At 35.0% G+C, this 19,050-nt stretch overlaps 4 protein-coding genes across 5 annotated transcripts; 1 reads left to right on the top strand and 3 right to left on the bottom strand.

The window, feature by feature from the left end:
- Positions 1-512: 512 nt before the first annotated feature.
- LOC142979999 (putative RNA-binding protein CG14230) lies at positions 513-5,330 on the bottom strand. The gene is made up of 8 exons (XM_076125253.1): positions 5,008-5,330; positions 4,809-4,933; positions 4,402-4,731; positions 4,046-4,234; positions 3,740-3,966; positions 3,268-3,548; positions 2,896-3,132; positions 513-740 (listed from the first exon to the last, which is right to left on the bottom strand). The coding sequence occupies exons 1-8, from the start codon at positions 5,195-5,197 to the stop codon at positions 565-567; spliced, it is 1,755 nt and encodes a 584-aa protein (XP_075981368.1). The 5' UTR covers positions 5,198-5,330; the 3' UTR covers positions 513-564.
- A 557-nt stretch (positions 5,331-5,887) lies between these two features.
- LOC142979755 (solute carrier family 35 member F5) lies at positions 5,888-12,854 on the bottom strand. The gene is made up of 10 exons (XM_076124892.1): positions 12,411-12,854; positions 12,196-12,330; positions 11,036-11,101; positions 10,811-10,903; positions 10,410-10,562; positions 9,341-9,523; positions 8,666-8,813; positions 8,271-8,430; positions 7,761-7,982; positions 5,888-7,589 (listed from the first exon to the last, which is right to left on the bottom strand). The coding sequence occupies exons 1-10, from the start codon at positions 12,564-12,566 to the stop codon at positions 7,520-7,522; spliced, it is 1,386 nt and encodes a 461-aa protein (XP_075981007.1). The 5' UTR covers positions 12,567-12,854; the 3' UTR covers positions 5,888-7,519.
- Positions 12,855-13,467: 613 nt separating this feature from the next.
- On the top strand, positions 13,468-15,085 carry AIMP3 (aaRS-interacting multifunctional protein 3). 2 transcript variants are annotated; one of them, XR_012959842.1, is made up of 5 exons: positions 13,468-13,720; positions 13,800-13,988; positions 14,123-14,218; positions 14,299-14,633; positions 14,947-15,085. XR_012959842.1 is itself a non-coding variant. In XM_076124896.1 (4 exons), the coding sequence occupies exons 1-4, from the start codon at positions 13,634-13,636 to the stop codon at positions 14,446-14,448; spliced, it is 522 nt and encodes a 173-aa protein (XP_075981011.1). In that variant the 5' UTR covers positions 13,468-13,633; the 3' UTR covers positions 14,449-14,723. The 2 variants fall into 2 exon arrangements, 1 of the variants encoding a protein (XP_075981011.1); XM_076124896.1 differs by lacking the exon at positions 14,947-15,085 and having other exon boundaries at positions 14,299-14,723.
- Positions 15,086-15,571: 486 nt separating this feature from the next.
- LOC142979756 (uncharacterized) lies at positions 15,572-18,973 on the bottom strand. Its single transcript, XM_076124893.1, has 4 exons — positions 16,836-18,973; positions 16,478-16,513; positions 16,263-16,389; positions 15,572-15,922 (listed from the first exon to the last, which is right to left on the bottom strand). Exons 1-4 carry the CDS (start codon positions 17,328-17,330, stop codon positions 15,801-15,803), a joined length of 780 nt encoding a protein of 259 aa, XP_075981008.1. The 5' UTR covers positions 17,331-18,973; the 3' UTR covers positions 15,572-15,800.
- Between the last annotated feature and the right edge of the window lie 77 nt (positions 18,974-19,050).

Genomic DNA, 19,050 nt, shown 5'->3' with positions numbered 1-19,050 from the left:
ATGCCTTATTAATCAAAGTGCCTTTTGTATAGCATTATTGGCTATATAATATCCTCAATAAACTGTTCAACACAATAAAAAAACAGTTTTGATGAGTAATTCCTGAGATTGGCAAGTTTAAACAAACAAATAAACTTTCACTTACTGTTAGCAATTTTGAAAAGGTAAAAAATATACATACTCTATTCTTAAAATATTTTCTTCATACAGTTGATTAATTCTTACAGTCTGTTAACAACAATTTAATACGCATAATTCATCTGAGAGCAAGAACAAATTTGATAGCCATACAGTTTGACAAAGAATATTTTGCAATGCTTGCTCTTATTTATTGTGATACGCTGTTCCATTTCAACCCATAACAAAATGCTATGTCCTATGTCCTAAAGGACTAGTAGGACTTCCGTCGTGGACGCCGCTGATCCATAAATCACAGGTAGGAAACAGACCCGAATCGCCCCGTGTCTAGTTGTGACATAAAAAAATAATAGAAACAAAATAAAACCAATAGGTACATTTCAGTTGCATATTTATATTTAACTACAAAAGACATTTTACAAAAGCTTAATTTTTATTTTTGTATGGTTTTTTCATAGACTTCTTTCTACCACCTATTTTCTTCTTGAACATTTGATTCTTTCTGTCATTGTTGTAGATTCGTTTCTTCACCAATGACTTTAATTCCCTCCTTTCTTTTTGTACTTCATTCTCAGGAGCTTTACTGAAGAACAATAAACCATCTGAAATGAAAACAAAAATCTGTGTTAAGAGTAGGTACATGATTAGGCCGGTTTTATAGCCACGCGTCTCGACAACGCGGCTGAAGCGCGCGCGCGTGAAGATTTGTATGGGGATAGTAGTTGAGTTTTATATTTTATTTATTTATTTATTTAAACTTAATATACAAATTTGTATAAAGGCGGACTTAATGCCAGGGGCATTTTCTGCCAGTCAACCTTAGGGTGATGCAGAGATTATTACGAAGGTGTTTAAAAGAGGAAGGAAAGTGAGTTAAGAAAGAGTGTACAAATAAATAATAAGATAAATAAGCGATATGAGCCATGGTATAGCCACGCGCTTGAGCAGCGCACCGAAACGCGCGGTGCTAATCTCGTTTTACAGCGGACCGTGCGCTGCTCAACGGCGCGTCTAACAGCGTAGCTATAAAACCAACCATATGTATGGACATAATACAAATTAAAAGCACTGGTCGTAACATGGTGTAACCAGGGTGTCCACAGCTAATGTTCAAAATAATTCCCTGACTTTTCCCTGACTTTCCCTGACCATTTTTTTAAATTTCCCTGACCAAATTTAGGCCATGTTCAAACCAAACTGACTGTAACTCCTTTTATTTCCATACATATTCAGTTTTTCGTTTACATATAACCGACAATACGTTATTACATGTTCTTAAGTACACTGGGACTCATAGTAAGCCTGCTCACATTCGGCGGCTTACAGTTAGTTTGGTTTGAACACGGCCTAATCATTCAAGTAGGTATGTTTTATTTGTAAAGTAGTTTATAAGTTGAGTAAAACTGCATACAGGTAATATTTTAATTTCTTTTATTTTATATAGCAAATATATTGAGATCGGTATTTATCACTTAGGAACTCTTTCTTATATAGCCAAGCCCACTAAAAATTTTTGGGTAATTTTAACTTGCCTCTCTCAACATTGAACTTTGTCTAAGTTTTACAGTTTTTAAATAGCCGTTCCTATTCTACCAAATTAATTCTCTACCTAGATTTTCGCGATATGTAGTAAATTCCCTAATACATACAAACACCTAACCTAACTTGCAAAACCGACAATAATTTCCCAAATACACACACCAAACTTGACTCTTGCAAAACAGTCAAAGTGAAATCAAAATAATAAACCTATCACCACTAGCCGAGGGTGGCTAACATCACGACACCGTGAGAAGAAAGGGCAGCGTTCGTTCAACACTGTCCCGAGGGAGCTGTAATGTCCTGAAACAACATGTTCCGGGGCGCTCGCACACAAATCTATTAATTTTATTAATTGCTCTATAAGTAGGAAGTTGATCAGTAAAGTTATGGACGAAGGAGGACCGTATGTAAGTTGAAGTACAATGTATGACTTCAGACTAGGCTTTGACTTGATGGATACCCACGTAAGATATTTTTTTTAGGAAGGAGTATCGAGTTCGTGCAGAATTTTGCAGCTACGTATGTTCCTGATTATATCAGTAGATACTATTTGTATCTAGGTGTAATGCTGTCAACAGTTTACCAAAATATAATTAGTTAATTTGATGTTTAGTCTGTTTGATTGCTACTAACGTGCTATGAAAAATAAGTAATTAATAACGAAGTCTACGAGAGTAACAAAGATAAGCTAAAGAATAAAATATCAATAACCGAAACTCAAATCAGTTCGTTATGTTCCCACAAAGTTTGACTTTATTCGTAACTAGCTGACCCGCGCAACTACGCTTGCGTCACATAAGAGAGAATGGGTCAAATTTTTCCCCGTTTTTGTAACATTTTTCACTGGTACTCTACTCCTATTGTTAGTAGCGTGATGATATCATAATATAGTTTACTCTCAATCTGAAAAAAAATGCTTCTATGGCCTGGATTAAGCGTCGGACCAGAGCATAAAATTAAATCCCTCATTTTACAATCACTGGGAAAAAATCTCAATTTTCCCTGACTATCCCTGACTTTCTCTCCTTTCCCCTCAATTTCACTGACTTTCCCTGACCACCTTAAGCTTCCCTGACTTTTCCCTGACTTTCCAGAATGTGGACACCCTGGTAACGTAAATCATACAAAACTCGGGAATCAAACTACAAACTGTTGCTAAAACAGCACAAAAATAGGAAGTTGTAAAAATGATTTCACAATTAAACAATAAATTACCTTTAAGACGAGGATCTGATTTAGTGAAGAACAAATTCTCTTTCCAGACAGCTTTTGTTTCAATAGGAGGTGGCGGCACGTCTAATTTTACTGTTTTTGGCTCCGGCTCTTCAGTTTCAGAATCTGATGAATCATATTTAAAGGGATTCTTTTCTGTTTTGTCCAGAGGATTTTTCACTTTCCGCTTTTCTTTTGTTGTGTTTAGTGGGATGTAATCCGTTTCTTGCTCTTGAGGACCTAAAAATGTAAGTTACTTGTTAAATAAAAATAATTCTGCCATCCACAAATAGTATTATAACAACATTATCATAATAGCTAACTGCATAAGTTTACCATAAATACGATAGTTGCAAACAAAATAAAAATACAAACCTTCATCAACATTTTCGTTGTTTCCAAACAAACTCCTTAAACTAAATGTGTTAGGCTGGGCTATAGCTTCTTTCAATGTATCACTGACTTTGTAGAACTGCTCTTTAGAAACTTCAACCTTGGGCACTTCTGGCTGTGGTGGAGTGTCATTATTTTCTTCCTGTTTTTCCTTTGCTTTCTTTTTGCCTTTTTTAACTGGTTCTGGTTTAGGTTCTTGAGGAGCTAAGAACTTCGCATGATCTGGTTGCATAGGATCGAATCTCAGCATTCCCAGTTTTGGTCTGCAAAAAAGATACAATTTGGTCACTTTTAGAAAAAATCTTGAGAGAAACACATTTATAAAATAATAAATCAGAAATATAAAACAAAGTTTGTTTGTTTTTCAAATTTTGCCAAAAACTGTTAAGATAAAGTATTATATGTTAAGGTGTATTTACCTAAACTAATATTTCTATTTAATAATTTTACTCACTTGCTCTTCTTACTATCAGCGTCTACAACTTTAGTTTTAAGTGTGACACCGAGTACATCTTGTAGAATATTTAGCTGCTTAGCCTTTTCATCAACAGAACCTAGTTCAACCTCTTCATCGCCTGACTTTTCCTCGTCTTGGCCTTCTTCCTCTTCATCTTCATCAATGAACCTTTCATCTAAGGTGAAACGTTTATCAGATTTGTATCTCGTTTGTAAATCTAAAACCTAATATCAATGTTTACAGTTTAATCTACAACTACATAAGAAAGTATTATAAATAAAGATAAATATTTCCCTTGTTTACCTTCTGTCCTTTCTTTCCTTCAAATTGCTTCTTAACTTCAAAATTCAGTTCATTGTCACTATCTTCTGCATCTTCATCAAATAAAGTGTTTTTATGTTGTTTCTTTGTAACACTTTTACCATTTTGTTTGACTTCTGATGGAGCATCATCATCATCAGTGAAAATTAGTTTTTTGTTTTGTTTTTTGTCCTAGAAACATAGTGAAATAGTTATTATTTCAAGATATAATTATTATTGTAAGTAATCAATTAGTTTTGATTAACTTAGAATATGTAACGGTAAGTAATTAAGCAGATTAAAATTAGATACATTTTTTTCTAACATGTGTCTGTTCAATTTTACAGAAAGTGACTTACCACTCCAGTTAAACCAGTTTTAATAATATTTTGCTTTTCTTTAAACTCCTGCCGTTTCTTTTTCATAGATTCCATTCTTTTGCGTTCTGCCTCACTTTTCTTTTGGTCTGGTTCTTCTGCACTTGCCAATGGTTTGCTACTGTATGCATCACCAGCAGAAAACCTGGGCTGATGAGGTTGTACTTCTGCTCTATCTTCTTTTAAATGCTTCTTTGCTTTTTGATGCACATCATTAAGAGAAACATTGTCTATTTTTCTCTTTCTAGGATTCAGCTTTTCACTCAAGTTTATTGTGGGATTTTTCTTGGGCAATTTGTCGTGAGGATTGTGCTGTACAAAAATAATGAAAATAAGTTTTTTAATAAATAAAAGCTAAAAAAGTAAGATAAATAATAACAATATTTTACCTTTTCAGCTTCTTTCTCTTGAGCTTGTTGTCGTTCTCTTTGCAATCTTTCCAAGAAACTCTCTCGTGCTCTAGTAACATATAGTCTATTGCCTTTAAAATCTTCATTCGAGAATCTTTTTATACCTGAAATATTCATGAAATGGTTATTTATAAGACGATTGCATGTGTTTTCATGTAGTATTCTGACTGAAACTTACATGACTCTATGTCGGCATTTGAAGCAGATAAAGATACGAAAGCAAATTTTTTACTTTCATTGTCGGTCCCAGCCTTAGATTTTAAATCTAAGTTGGTTATTTCACCAAAAACTGAAAAGGCTGATTGCAGTTCTTTTTCCTGAGTATTGTCTGGGAGATTTCCCACAAACAAACGCGTGGCTGAAATCATTTTGAAACACCATTCAACGTATATATTTAATTTTAGGGAATAAAAGTTGAGTAATAATATTTTTTAATTTTATTGAAATCGTAAAACAGCACACATTATTTTGACAGATCAAACAAGAAGTGAGGTTATGATTTTAGGAATTATTTCAGATATCAACAATCGGATGTTTTATTTGATAAAAGGCCTTTTGAGTAATTAATTTTTTTAAACTTGGTTAAGATCTTTTTAATCTTTCTATAGCACTTTTTTTTTATCTTGATTTCCAGGGCATCACCTACAATTTATTAAAAATCTAATTATTTAACTGATAGAGTTATCCTCTCGGAGATTTGGTACCAGATGCAGATGTACTAGGAAATCTACACGCATGTAGGTACTAGAATAGGGTTGAACATATAATATTTATTTTGAAATAAATCGACAGGCTCTGTCTGTCCCCTGTTCTTCTTGAATATCATAAATTCATAACTGAATTCACGATAAACTCAGTCGCCTAAACGTCCACAACCAAATGGCGTTTTATAGCAGTGCTGCAGTGGTTCAATGTCGTACACATTACCTGATTGGTAAAGTTCATGCTCATTTACAAATCTCATAACTCATTCCAACGTCGTTTTCCTTGAAAAATACTTACGCATATAGTATGTAATGTGAGCCGTGTTTAAGCGATTAGGTTCGTAAATAAAACGATTTGTAATATGTATATAAAATCTATTCCTACTATTTTCATAACACAAAATAATTCACTTACATAATACTGTGTCAAGTATAATCAGAACACAATATACAACAGGTAGAATTATAAAAAGAAACTTACAAAAATGAAGTTTAATTCTCCTAAGACATCAACAAACATTTCAACTAAATCCAAACAATCAATGAGGATTATACTAAAGATATATTGCAGATTGCGAATAATAAAAATCAAGTTAATATCTGGTCAACATGAATGCCTTAATAAAAACAAGCATTTTATCAATTCCACTGCAGAATTTGATCGTCATATAAATGCAAATACTAATAATTTGGTTAACACTTTAAAATTAATATCTTATTTAAGTACTACACACGAACTATCGGAACAATATTTTCAGTGTAATAAGCCCTTAATTGAATTTATCCCTAATGAAAGTAGTAGAGATCAAAGGCACAGCTAGTGAATAAAACGAAATGTTTTACTTAATTAATAGGAATTATCTGGACTCGATAGGTACAAGTAATTGAGGTTAAATTCTTTGATATATCTGAGAATTCTTAAATGTCTGTTAGTTATTTTTAGATTTACAATAAAGAATTTAATCACACAGTCTACTAGTATATAATGTACAATTTACAATTTTATTTGCATATTAATATAGTTAGTTATTATTGAAGATCCTTTATACAAATATAGAATGATATTTTATTATTAATTTTCACACATAATACTTGAATTTATTTATGATATAATTAAAGAAATGTTACATGAGTTAAAGGCGAACACACCTAACAGATTACTAATAATATTTGCTATTTAAATTAGACTAGGTGTAATAGGTGTTACCACACAAACAATCCAGGGTGCATTTATTACATAAACATTACACCCGACTAGCTTCACATAAGAATAAACATAATTAGTTCATTTTTAAAATCATTTTGCCTCCTTGGTCTATGTCCTGGCAAACCATCTCTCGCTTTTGCATTTATTTTGATTTGTCTATTCCAAATTTCATCTAATATTTAAAACTGTGAAATATTTTTATTTACAACAGTCTTTACTTTAAATAGGTTCGAATATGTGATACACTTGCTAAATCTTTTAAGGGTAATACAGGCGCTACATTATATAATTAGCTATTTTAGAACATACCAACCATAACAATATAGGCCATAACAATGGAATAGAATAATCACAATCTACAACTAAGTATTGTTGTTCTCAAAATCTAAAAAGGTTTATTTTATTTAGAGGCAGATTCATAAGATATCTGAGACCAAAGATCGAAGCATTTTATAACACGTGATGTACTTACTTAAAAATAATAAATAATATTGTATACAATACGTTACGGAATGAATGAAGTCACTACGGGTGTCAGAGTCAATGACTCAATTATTTTACTTACAACTAGTTATAGCATATCCAAATACAATTCGCCGAAGTATCTGCGCTGCCGCATGTTCATCGTTCACACCGTAGCCGCGGTTATCACGAGCGGGAGGGCGACGGTGTGACGTCATCAGACAGTTGCACAGATAATTTCGACGGGTTGTACAGCCCAGTGCGGCTCAGACTTTCAAGTGATTTCTCTCATGACAAGAGTCGTGCGTGTTGTAGCGCTACGTCGGCTCGTCCGACGACATCAAAGCTTCCGACTGCTCGTCCAGGTCGGGCAGGTTCCTTATTACCCTGTGGACGAAATATCAAGGTCAGCTTCATCGTCAATTCACTATTATGTTAACTAATCGAAATTCAAAGTACTAGATGACGGCAGATACCGGACAATTCTAACTCGATCTCTACATTTCAACCGGCCGTCAGTGATCAGATGTAAATGTTAGCGTGTGTCGGAGTACATACGTGAAGCCCTCGGCGGCCCTGAGGCGGTTGGTGAGGCAGGTGAAGAGCGCCAGGTCGGGCGTGAGCGGCGCGGCGGCGGCGGCCCAGCCCGCGCCCGCCAGCGCCGCGGCCAGAGCGCGCCACGCGCCGCCGCCGCCGCGCCACGCCTCCACACACAGCGACAGCGGCACGGCCAGGCCCAGGATGCCCGTCGCCGCCTGCGGGGACGTCAGCGACCGGCCCCTGCACGCGGAACAAACATATTTATTATGACGACAAACATATTCAAGTAAAATAGTGATAACGAAACATAGGGTCAAAAGTATATACATATACTTCAAGAAACCAATTTCTCTATATCTTTTTTTGTGAGATGGCAAATTGACAACGCAAAATAATCATATGAGATCTTAAGTAACGAAATCGCGGATACCAGTTAATTTTAGGTATAGCTGAGGTTTAATATATTATGCTGTTGAATTAGACGAATCTACAAAATTTATACAAGTAAAATAAAGTGTGTGAAAGTACCAGAGCCACAGTGAGTCGAGGAGCAGTGGTCCGAGCGCGGCGTCCAGCAGCAGCCAGCTCCACTGTCGCGGCGGCGGCAGCTCGGCGCGCTCCACGCCGCCCGCCGCCAGCGCGCCGCCTATCACCCACGTCAGGCACCCGCACGCACATCCCACCAGACCTGACAACAAAATTCACGTAATTAGTCCTACGAATTTTGCTAGTATTGCAAAATAACTTCTGAATGTGTCGTTTATTGAGGCACTGAAATGGATGGTTGACGACGTGACGTACGTGAATGGACAGCACTGAAATACAGACCATGATTTTTATGTGTAGAAATCTATCTACATTTCGTAAAGTATGTAGGGCAAAGAGACAATCAAAATTAATGTCATCGAAAAAGGAAGACTCACCCACAAGTAATGAGGAGTTGATTTCATCCCCATTTCTTAAAGCTTGTCTATAAATAAGTAAATGTATTGCGTAACACAGCGCGGAGCCCAGTGCAGCCAACACCGCTACCCAGTTAGTTTGATGACTCTCTGATATGCCTAACACCACCTGAAAAAAAGATTATGAACCATGTGATTTTTGTACCATAATTTCTATCTGGTAAAAAATGAAAAAATGCCTAACTTTCTGTCAATAATATCTACCTCCCGAAGTCGTTCATTTCATACAGACTTTAGTAATCAATAAATTGCAACAGGAAACATACATAAATGTTAAATTTAAACAATCACGTCATACATAAATACGTGTGAAAACGATATGCAAACACCTGCCAGTTAACGTAATTTTACATTCTCAAACAAGAACTCAAGGTACCTACTATAGCTAAGAAAAAAAAATATGTGTATTAATCAAGTCAAAAATTATCAAGATGGGATGGGAAGGATATTTTTCGAGCAAAGCTTATAGACTTAATTAATTTTTACTTGACCAACTTGGTGGACTCAAGGCCCATCCCCTTCCTCATACCGGGGGGAGGCCCTTGCCCAGCAGTGGGACATTAATGGGATAAATTAATTTATTTTTTAAAAATATATTATGGTCAAAACAAAAAAAATATAGAGATGTATACTAACCAGACCAGCAGCAGTAAGAAGGACAGCAACACACTTGGACAGGGTGAAGCGATCGTTGGGCACTTGCGCGAATATGGCGCCGAGCGACAACGCGAACGCGCCCGCCGTTGACGTGTATATCGTCGCTGAACCCGTTGTAGTGTGCAGGATGCTTAACCGGTACAGATAGTTTGATACGAACCACTGAAAGCAACCAATTAATTCATTACATTTTTTTTTCATTGACTATATCAGTATTAAGAATCAAAATTCTGCCGTGATCATAGTACAAAGGATATACCTGAAACAACTATTTCTAAACCGTCCAGATTTCACTTATTCATGATCTGTATGTAGAACTTACTTATGTTCATTTTTCACAATTGCATTTACCCTATCCTACGTTACGTAGGGTCGTATTTTTTTTCAACCAGCCGCTCGCCAGCCCCAGCTAACCATAAAGCATTTTAAAACCTAAAAGTTTTATAACTCAAATCAGTTTTAAGAATGTTTTTAATTGAATTCAAAAGGGCGCATTCAAGACAAACAGTGAAAGGGCGTAAACTAGTTGTTTTCATTGAAAACATATTAAGTGACCTTTTATCTTAATAGCTTTTAATATTTATGTAAAGCGGTCATCTGAGTTATCTTATGAACAATTTATGTGATTTTAACGAATGTTATCATTTTGAATGATAGAGTGTAAGAGAATAAAATAACAGGCTTAGAGTATCTTGTAGGCAGTGTAAGAGATAATAGAATGGTTTACTGCGCACATACGCAATTAACATAATTGGAAATTACCCCATCATAAGGAATCAGATAAAGTTACTGGATCAACTATATTGGTAAAGTTAAAGTACGTCATATCATCAGAATTATTCAATTTAGAAATTGCCCAATGATATATAATTATGGTATTTATTAGTCTAGTAACTAGTCAATCATGTTTATACATCTAGATGCACTTATCTGAGGCAAATAGATCGTGTTTCCTGATTGAAAATCACTGGTAGTGAGGTAGTACAACATGGTAAAAGGCTACTTTTCCTATCAGAATTGGTATCATTGAGTAGTGAGTAGTACGTACAGGTATACAGAAGAGCAGCGCGAGGCGCAGGTGTCGGCGCGTGGCGGCGGCGGCGGCGCGGCGCTGCGCGTGCTCGTTGGCGCGCACCGACGCCGCCCACGACAGCCGCGCCAGCAGCGCCTCGCTCGCCATCGCCGCTGACATCACGCGCACCTGCACACGGAACAGTACACTCCTCATCACTCTGCCCACTCTTGTACAATCAACACTGCCGGCATACTGCCAGTGGGCTAACAATAACTACGACAAGGTACTTGAACATTGTTGGCCATAAATGTCCATTGTTGTATAATAGAAGGTCTAGGTTTACCTACATTTTTTCTTTATCAATTCTACATATTTCTTAGAATCAATCCTTTTTCTAGATAAAAATAATGATCAATGTAAGGATAAAAAGTTACCTCTGCTACTTTATTGAATCTAACAGCTCTGGGTGCTGCATCATCACTGTCTGTAGTCTCTCCAGCTCTCACCGGCACAAATGTTGAATCTCCCTACAAGATAAAAACAATACTCTAAGTAATCCAAGAAGATTATATAATACATTAAAATAAACAGTTATTAATATATCTTTAGTTTCATAAAACTCCTAAAAATAATCTTTAAAAGCATAATCAACCACTTACCAAACTATTGTTAGATTCATTGAAATAATTCTCATCATCTGTTTCAGCTGTTGGTTCTAATAATTGCTGAAAAGAAAAGTCATTTACAATAAACAGTTCACATCCCAATTATCTAATTAGTTAGAGGAATAACGTTTGAAAATATCATTGCCTTATGCACTCCAATTATAGACATCATAACATAATACAATACTCACTGAAACTTATATTATCATGCAATTTGATCTACTTAATAAGAATTATAATGGTTAGATCCTACATTGAGTATAATTCCAACAATCAAGGACTTGTCACATGAGTAATATACATTTCAAATAATACAGGAGTTTCAGATTCCATACCAATGATTCTTTATACACAATACAATGGAATATTTCAACCTAATGTTAGCTATTCACAAATGAAGGTCACTCCAATTGGATAAGCTATTTTGTTGTGTATATGTGGACTACTTTGACAAATAACTCTTCAGTGATGTTATGAATAGGCTTGGCAATCAAATCTGCCCACGGATTGATATGGTACACTAAGTTCAAAAGACTTTAGGGTCACTGACCTGGGGCAGTACTTATTTAATTCAATCTCTATTGTCAGTCATGCAAATTTTATTGTGTATGTTTTAATAGTTTGATTACTAACATAATGCTCAGCCTTAAAAGAGTAAGCAGGTATTTAGCATAGCAACTGTTTAATGTTAATAGTAATGATTTTTTTTTATCAAGATTAGGTATGATTTCATGTTTTGTACTAGTTTCATACTTTGTATAGCTTAGAGGCTTAATATGAATGCATTTTTTTTTTATTACATATTAATGCCTGTTTATAAACATAGTAAGGCATGTATTTTACAAATTGCTAGTATTTGAGTCCGCCAGATAGCCTAGTAAGGAGAAAAGCATAGAATAAAACTTATATTTGTATTGAGAATATCAATATGAGTGGCTAGTGGTGTCAAAAGTAGACAACCACATAAATACAATGTTGTAGGATTGCTTAGCTTAAGCATTTTGTCACAATGAAAACTGTTATATCACAGTAAACAGTGCTATCAAGAATTTGGCCTTAAATTTGCAATACTGATAAGAGTAATCAGTAACCTCAAGTCAATAGAATTATTAGTTTTTATAGCTGGACTTTATGTGTATTTAGTGATAACTTACAGTATAATCAGCAGGCTGACAGGGATCCCTCGTCGGAGGTGTAAAACACAGTACTAAAAGGTAAATAAACAGCAACGAACTCCTCACGTACGTCACAAGGAATGGTCTTTCTAAATGTTTTTCTACGTACAAATACTGAAAACAAAAACATTGCGCTCTGTAGTATTTAATTTAATATTGAACACGATTGAAAGTGCTGAAGAATGTACACTTACTTTTGTCATCTCAGATGAAACCACCCACAATACGACCACCAATAACAGAATGAAAACGCCGAACGCAAACTTCCTTTTGTTGAAGCGTTGCACTGCATCTTTATTATTTTTATTGTTAGAAGTAACTCGAAAGTAGTTGTGGCATAAAGTCAACATTAAGACGAGTAAAAAGACGTCGGTAACAAAATAAGAACTTTGAATTATACCGAATTGCTAAGGTTCATAGTATTCTAGTATTTTTACGGTAACATCACTTTACTTTTCAGTTTTAGGAGGCAAACAACGGCAATTATTAGTCACTTACAGATTATCGATTACGAACTAATTGCCTCCTTATTGTTACAATAATTCCAATGCTATGAATATGAAATTGAAAAGATCAAGATCGAACAATCAAATTCTATCAACAACTATTTCAATGGCTGATTAGCCTGTCATTTAGTGATACCAACATTGTGAACTGCATTTTATTCAAATGTGTTTTAGTCGAGTAGTGTAATAAAGCGTGTCTATCCACGTACCTTACTATCTCTTTATGGGATTGGATTGTAAATTGGAAGCTTTTTATTTTGTAGTTCATTATTTGTTGGGCGCTAAACTATAACGGTCAGATGGCTTTCTTTTTTTTTTTTTTTTTTTTTTTTTAAACTTTATTATTTTGGATTGGGGTTGTTATTCTATAGAATACGTTAACCCCATTGTACCTTATTCTAGATATACACTCTTGACAGTCAAATAACATAGGTAATTTATATTACTACTTACACTAAGTTTATAACTAATCTTAATTATTGATCTGTGTTTATAAATAGGCTACATAATCTTTGTGCTATCTCCGATACTGGCTGTGATAAGATTGAGTGAATGAGACCCACATCGAATACATTTATCTTAAATTGATGGATAAAAGCATCTCTCTCTTTTTTGTATGGCCTTCTTCGGTTAAATGTCTTTTTTGTTTGTAAATAATTGTGCCTGCTACCTTACATCGAAATCAGCCACATCACTATAAAATGTCCACTGTACATTTTTGACAGCGTGACAGAAAAATAATACTAAGTTGACAGTATTGACAGTTACCGTTGACACCTTGCCCCTTGCCTTAACCTATTTTCGATATTGCAATTTTCGTTTTTTTCTTTCTAATTTAATTATTGTATAAATTTGAGCTATTTTGATATCTATTCTCATACTTTTGTTTATTTGATAATCTATCAATAATAATGAGCGCTTGTAACATAGACGTTATTAAATCTGTGGGACGATATTACAATGCACCGGTTGGAACCGTATGTTACAATACCGATAAGGTAAATTACTATAGCGAAATATAATGCTTACACCCTTTAATTGCACAACAACGTTCAATGTGACTCTGTTTGTTTCCAGGTCCTTACAACTGTTCTAAATAAACAAAGTGTGGAAGGCTTCGCTAGTATTGTTTTGAAATTAGTTTCAAACGCCGGTATCAAATTGAGTCAGGAACAGATGTTGCTTAGTTATCAGTGGTTAGAGCACATTGCCATGTATGCTAATCAGGCTGCCGCGAACCCTGCATTTGCTAAATCTTTTCTACAGGTAATTTTTTGAAGTGAAGAATATATTAGAAATATATTCTTCACTTCAATCATGTCGTGTTGACCACATGACATGATTGTGTTGCGTACACGTTTAAAATAAAATTCTGAGCAAATGATATATTTTTTTTTCAGGATATAAATAAGGCACTAGAAAAATCGACTTATTTAACAGGACATAGTTTGACTGTGACAGATATTGCAACATACTATGTATTATATCCATTAATTGTAAGTATTCACATAATAAATTGTCTTAAGCTTTAGTGTAGGCCTAAAGAAAAAAATAATTATGTTATTATTTTTTACAGGAACGCCTCTCTGTGACTGAATGTGAGGAATTAATCCACCTGTGCAGATGGACGAGGCACATACAAGCTCAGCCTAAAGTTTGCTCAAACAAACCTCCTTTACCACTTAAAACCTTGAATCTCACAATCTTAGCCCCTGCAATACACTAAAAAATATTCCAATTTTTATGACTTGTGAAACCAATAAATATTTTATTGAACATTATGTTGCCAACATGCTTAAATAATAAAAACTGTAAAAGTATTATGACACAGACTATGTAATAAAGATGGTGTTCAAAAAATTTCAAATGTTAATATTTATTATTTATGTCATTGAATATTTTTCAATTAGTGTAAGTACAGTTTATTTTTAAGTTTTGTACCTAGATTTCTTTGTGTTGTGGACATTGGATTTGTCAAATAAAAAGGCATTTACCACTGCACTTAGTGTTTTTAATTCACTGTATTTTGTCATCTGGCAAATCTAGGAGTATTATAATAATTTATACCATGTTAAGTATCATTTGAGAACTATAATACAATGCCTACAGCAGTACTTGCATGGGCTTTTACTGTCAACTCAGATGTTTATAATCAAAGTATCTATACCAACACACGTTTTTGAAATACACCATTGATTATTTTGGACTAATGTGATTGTTTCAGAGCGCAAAACGGTCCACTGTTAAAGAATTGAGACTGCCACCATTTGTGCTCCCTCATCAGTTAAAGAACACAAGTTTAAATAAGCCTGTGATATACTACCCTCAACCATTCTCTTATCCAGGCTATCCTGTCATACTTTATTTATAATAAGAAATAAGAATGTGTGTGTTGTCAATTTTGAATTCGTCGCCAAACAACTTAAACACAAAGAGGTGTTTTTGAAAGAAAACTGAATGTGGACTTAGTGCAGTGGTCGCAGATGGATGGTCGGTGGACTGTTATGTCAACCTGGCGACCAAAGGGCTTCGCCTTCACGCCTTGCAGTTCCTTTCAAGTGGACCTATATTATGATAATAGGATATTTACAATTTACCGAATTTGCTCAAGTTAATTGGCGGCAACTGTTAAGAGCTATAACAACGAGTTGAAATATTGCATTTATTTGTGCTTTTAGTCAAAGTAGCTTCTGGAAGTTTTGTTTCATTGATTTTATATTTTACTAGCTGATCCGCGCTGCTCCGCTCACGCTATCTTGTTTTTATTTAATAAAGCGATTTTTTTTAAAACCAAAATTAGCCAAATCGGTCCAGCCGTTCTCGAGTAGCGAAATAAAAATACGTTGTTTTGTTGTTCAGATTTATTCTGATTTGCAATATCAACTATGCTACTATATTTATAGTTTTATTTTACAACTATATACATAACTAATTCTGAAACAAAGCTAGAAAATATTACTTTATATTTGCATAAATTCATAGTATAAATAAATTAAAAGATAGTCCGAGTCCGTTAATGTTATCACTGTTAATTTTGTTTGCATCTTTAACTATAGATGGCGCTGTTTAACACGTAGTTTATTCCGTAGAAGTAGAAGGCTTTTGTGTAGTCCCTTGGTTGCCTTCTTTCCGATCGGAGAAACGAAGCATCAAACAACGTTCTAGTTTGTTAGAATAAGAGCAACCATTGTCTTCAGCCTCTGGAAAATTAAATACTATTTCAGTTGCGGCGGTTTCAGAATCGGTTACCTCAAATCTTAGCAATGTTTCGGATTTCGTTTGTAGTAAAACCAGCATTCAAAGGTGTAGAGATGTAGAGATAATAAATGCTAGAAGAAATCAAAATACAGTAACACATCTGCTTATCTCCGATTTATTGGGTATATTTAGCGGTAGTTTATCTATTCAATAGCGTTAAAGCTCATATAAACATGACAGTTTGAATAGATAAACTGCCGCTAAATGTGCCTCAGAAACCGGGCATGATTAATGAAGTAATAATAAATTAAGCGTGATAGGGATTTAACGACTGTCTTGTACCTGACTGTAATTCTTGAAAGCATGCTCGTATTTGGTCCCGGAGCGCAGACCGAGATTGTTGTGATGACACACTTGACTGCACCTTATTCCACAGCTCCGCTTCGCGGGGGATCCCTCGAGAGTCTACCTATAAACAAGTGATTAACTTAATTGCTTTGATCAACAATCGTTGATGATTGATGTTTGCACGTTTTGTTAGAATTGTAGATACTTACCACTTGCAAATTAGCGAACACGCATTGACTCAGGCACTGAAACAATAGATTTTCTTATTTACTTTAAATAAATTGGCTCTAACCTAGCCCTGCGCTATCTACAGCTACCTCCTAACAGCAGGTAAAGTAAAGCATAATCATATTTTGTCTTGCCGTCCGATCATTTGTTTACCACTAAATTGTTTACAAATTATGGTCACGAGTATCATGATTCAAAATATACCTACCCATTAACTGGCACGTGGTAATAACACGTAGGTACTATGATAAATAAATGTCATCGATTCTTAAGAATTTAATTAATAGTAGGTAGGTATCATTACAATGTTTATGTCATAAATAATATTATACGCCATACCTGATCAGTGTCGGGTTTGTTGAATAAAGGCTCGCTTCTTTTTGTTCTACTCATGTTAGTGACTGTACCATTGCTATTTCCAGTGGTAGCCGACTTCGGAGCTGAAGTGAGCAGTTTCTCTCCCATGTTCCCACTTCCGTAACCATCGTAATCATAGTCTGTGGCGTTCACCACTAGTAGCTGGTCCCGGCTATCACTAGTGTTACGTCTTTCGTGGCTGTACCGGCTGCCTTGCTTCGTACTATCGTCTATTTTAGGAGATCCATCATAATCGTTTTCAGAACGACGCCGACGCTGGCGTTCATTAGCGACGGGTTCCTTAGTATGGGTACTGTCAGTTGGGTACGTACACGCTTTCAACGCAACTGCAACTTCGTCTTCAAGCAGTCGGATGTTACCTTCCCCAGCACTCGCTACCAGAACTGGTAGCAGTGTGAGAAGCACCACGGTACCCACCATCGTTCGGAAAGGACGGCTTGCATCACGAGCATGCATTTAAATTGAGGCGGGACAGGAAACTGGATCATTATAGTTGACATCTGACTGGCACAAGTTATGGTATTCCAGTGAACTCTTTTCATTGCAATAATTTGATCAATGGGTAGTTACAATGAGGACATGTTCTATTGTGGGTGGTAACTATGATAGAATAATTTCAGATATTGTACATGCAAAAGTTAGTGTAATTAATACAGTTCTCTTGAAAGTATTCCAAATCATTTGCATTAAATTAAGTTTAAGTTAAAGGTCACATTAGATACTGGTTTAATGTGTCAATTTTATTATAACATCCACAAAAGTCGGATCAAATAAAACCTGATTCAAAAATACATTTTGAGACGAGGACCTCAAACCTGTTTAGAACTAGATTTTGGGTGCATCTGCGACATATGTAAGTTATTGAAAACGATTGAAAATGATAAAACATATAACATAACACCACAAAGAAACCAACCATCGGTATTTGATTTATGTTCTTTTTTATACTAACTCGTATTTTGTTTTATTGATGCATGTTTGTGCAATCGTTGCAAGCCAGTTAAGGTGGTTCATAAGTTACATAATGATAATATGATGTAACCATACAGTACCTAGAGTGCTGAGGACGAAAGGTTGAAGGGCAGTTACATCATATTTACCTAAACCAAATTAGTACCTTTAGATTGTACTAGCTGACCCGCGCAACTTCGCTTGCGTCACATAAGAGAGAATGGGTCAAATTCTCCTCCGCTTTTGTAACATTTTTTATTGCTACGCTGCTCCTATTGGTCGTGGCGTGATGATATATAGCCTATAGCCTTCCTCGATGAATGGACTATATAACACTGAAAGAATTTTGCATATCGGATCAGTAGTTCCTGAGATTAGCGCGTTCAAACAAACAAACTCTTCAGCTTTATAATATTAGTATAGATTTGTCTAGAGTAGGTTATATGATAAGTAATGGCTAAAATTTTCAAACTTACCCGGTTATGGTGAACCTAAATATTTTTAATGTAATTTCAATCATCTACCGGGCGAATATTCTGATGTAGAATTTTTAAATATGATTTCAGTTCTTACTCGTGTTATTCTGCCTTATGGATTATTATGGAATATGTTCATAGGTAATCTATTAATAATATTTTTAATACCTACAGCTTAATAGCTGATAGAATAGATTGTTGTGATCATCGAGTACCTACGATATTCATACAGGAATGTAATAAATGTTTTTCCTCTTCCTATCTAATAATAAAAAAATCAAATAAACGGACATCGTCATCTTTAATAAATGTTGTTTAAATCATTTATTATTATTACAAATTGTGATGTTTGTGAAGCGAATAATGTAATTGGTAGGTATTTACCAATATGGAGGCATCTACCTACTTTATGTGTTTACGGGAAAAACCTCGGAAAAACATCCAATAAAATGTTTTTATAAATAGTGGAATCAATAATGTCTTTAATGGTGGATATTAGAGGTGAAGGATAAGATTTATTAGTGTTGTAATGTATAAACAAAGTAAGAAGTACGAATTTAATGTTATCTTAAGGGAAGTGGCGCTCGTAGCCTTGTAGGTTGGTCGTTGGACTACCGCTTTAAAAGACTGGGCTAGGAAGAACTCGTGATTTCCGAGGGCCCCATTTATTATGTTTTCGAAGCATTAAATTGCCAACCTGAAGATGTTATTATGGTTATAAAAGATTTGGATTCAATCTGGACCAGTAG

The sequence above is a fragment of the Anticarsia gemmatalis genome, chromosome 17 (genome assembly GCF_050436995.1).
Source record: "Anticarsia gemmatalis isolate Benzon Research Colony breed Stoneville strain chromosome 17, ilAntGemm2 primary, whole genome shotgun sequence".
Taxonomy (NCBI): Eukaryota; Metazoa; Arthropoda; class Insecta; order Lepidoptera; family Erebidae; genus Anticarsia; species Anticarsia gemmatalis.
This window is presented reverse-complemented; position numbering and strand designations above follow the sequence as displayed.

Excerpts from the sequence above, each read along its gene's own strand:
- LOC142979999 (XM_076125253.1), bottom strand. The coding sequence starts at position 5,197 with ATGATTTCAGCCACGCGTTTGTTTGTGGGAAATCTCCCAGACAATACT. Across the intron at positions 4,732-4,808 it reads AAGAGAAAGAAGCTGAAAAG|CACAATCCTCACGACAAATT; the intron begins GTAAAATATTGT and ends ATTTTTGTACAG. Across the intron at positions 3,967-4,045 it reads AAGGAAAGAAAGGACAGAAG|GTTTTAGATTTACAAACGAG; the intron begins GTAAACAAGGGA and ends CATTGATATTAG.
- AIMP3 (XM_076124896.1), top strand. The coding sequence starts at position 13,634 with ATGAGCGCTTGTAACATAGACGTTATTAAATCTGTGGGACGATATTAC. Across the intron at positions 13,989-14,122 it reads TTGCTAAATCTTTTCTACAG|GATATAAATAAGGCACTAGA; the intron begins GTAATTTTTTGA and ends TTTTTTTTTCAG. Across the intron at positions 14,219-14,298 it reads ATGTATTATATCCATTAATT|GAACGCCTCTCTGTGACTGA; the intron begins GTAAGTATTCAC and ends TATTTTTTACAG.
- LOC142979756 (XM_076124893.1), bottom strand. The coding sequence starts at position 17,330 with ATGCATGCTCGTGATGCAAGCCGTCCTTTCCGAACGATGGTGGGTACC. Across the intron at positions 16,514-16,835 it reads ACAAACCCGACACTGATCAG|TGCCTGAGTCAATGCGTGTT; the intron begins GTATGGCGTATA and ends CTATTGTTTCAG. Across the intron at positions 16,390-16,477 it reads TGTTCGCTAATTTGCAAGTG|GTAGACTCTCGAGGGATCCC; the intron begins GTAAGTATCTAC and ends ACTTGTTTATAG.
- LOC142979755 (XM_076124892.1), bottom strand. The coding sequence starts at position 12,566 with ATGTTGACTTTATGCCACAACTACTTTCGAGTTACTTCTAACAATAAA. Across the intron at positions 9,524-10,409 it reads CGCTGCTCTTCTGTATACCT|TGGTTCGTATCAAACTATCT; the intron begins GTACGTACTACT and ends GGTTGCTTTCAG. Across the intron at positions 8,814-9,340 it reads TTCTTACTGCTGCTGGTCTG|GTGGTGTTAGGCATATCAGA; the intron begins GTTAGTATACAT and ends TCTTTTTTTCAG.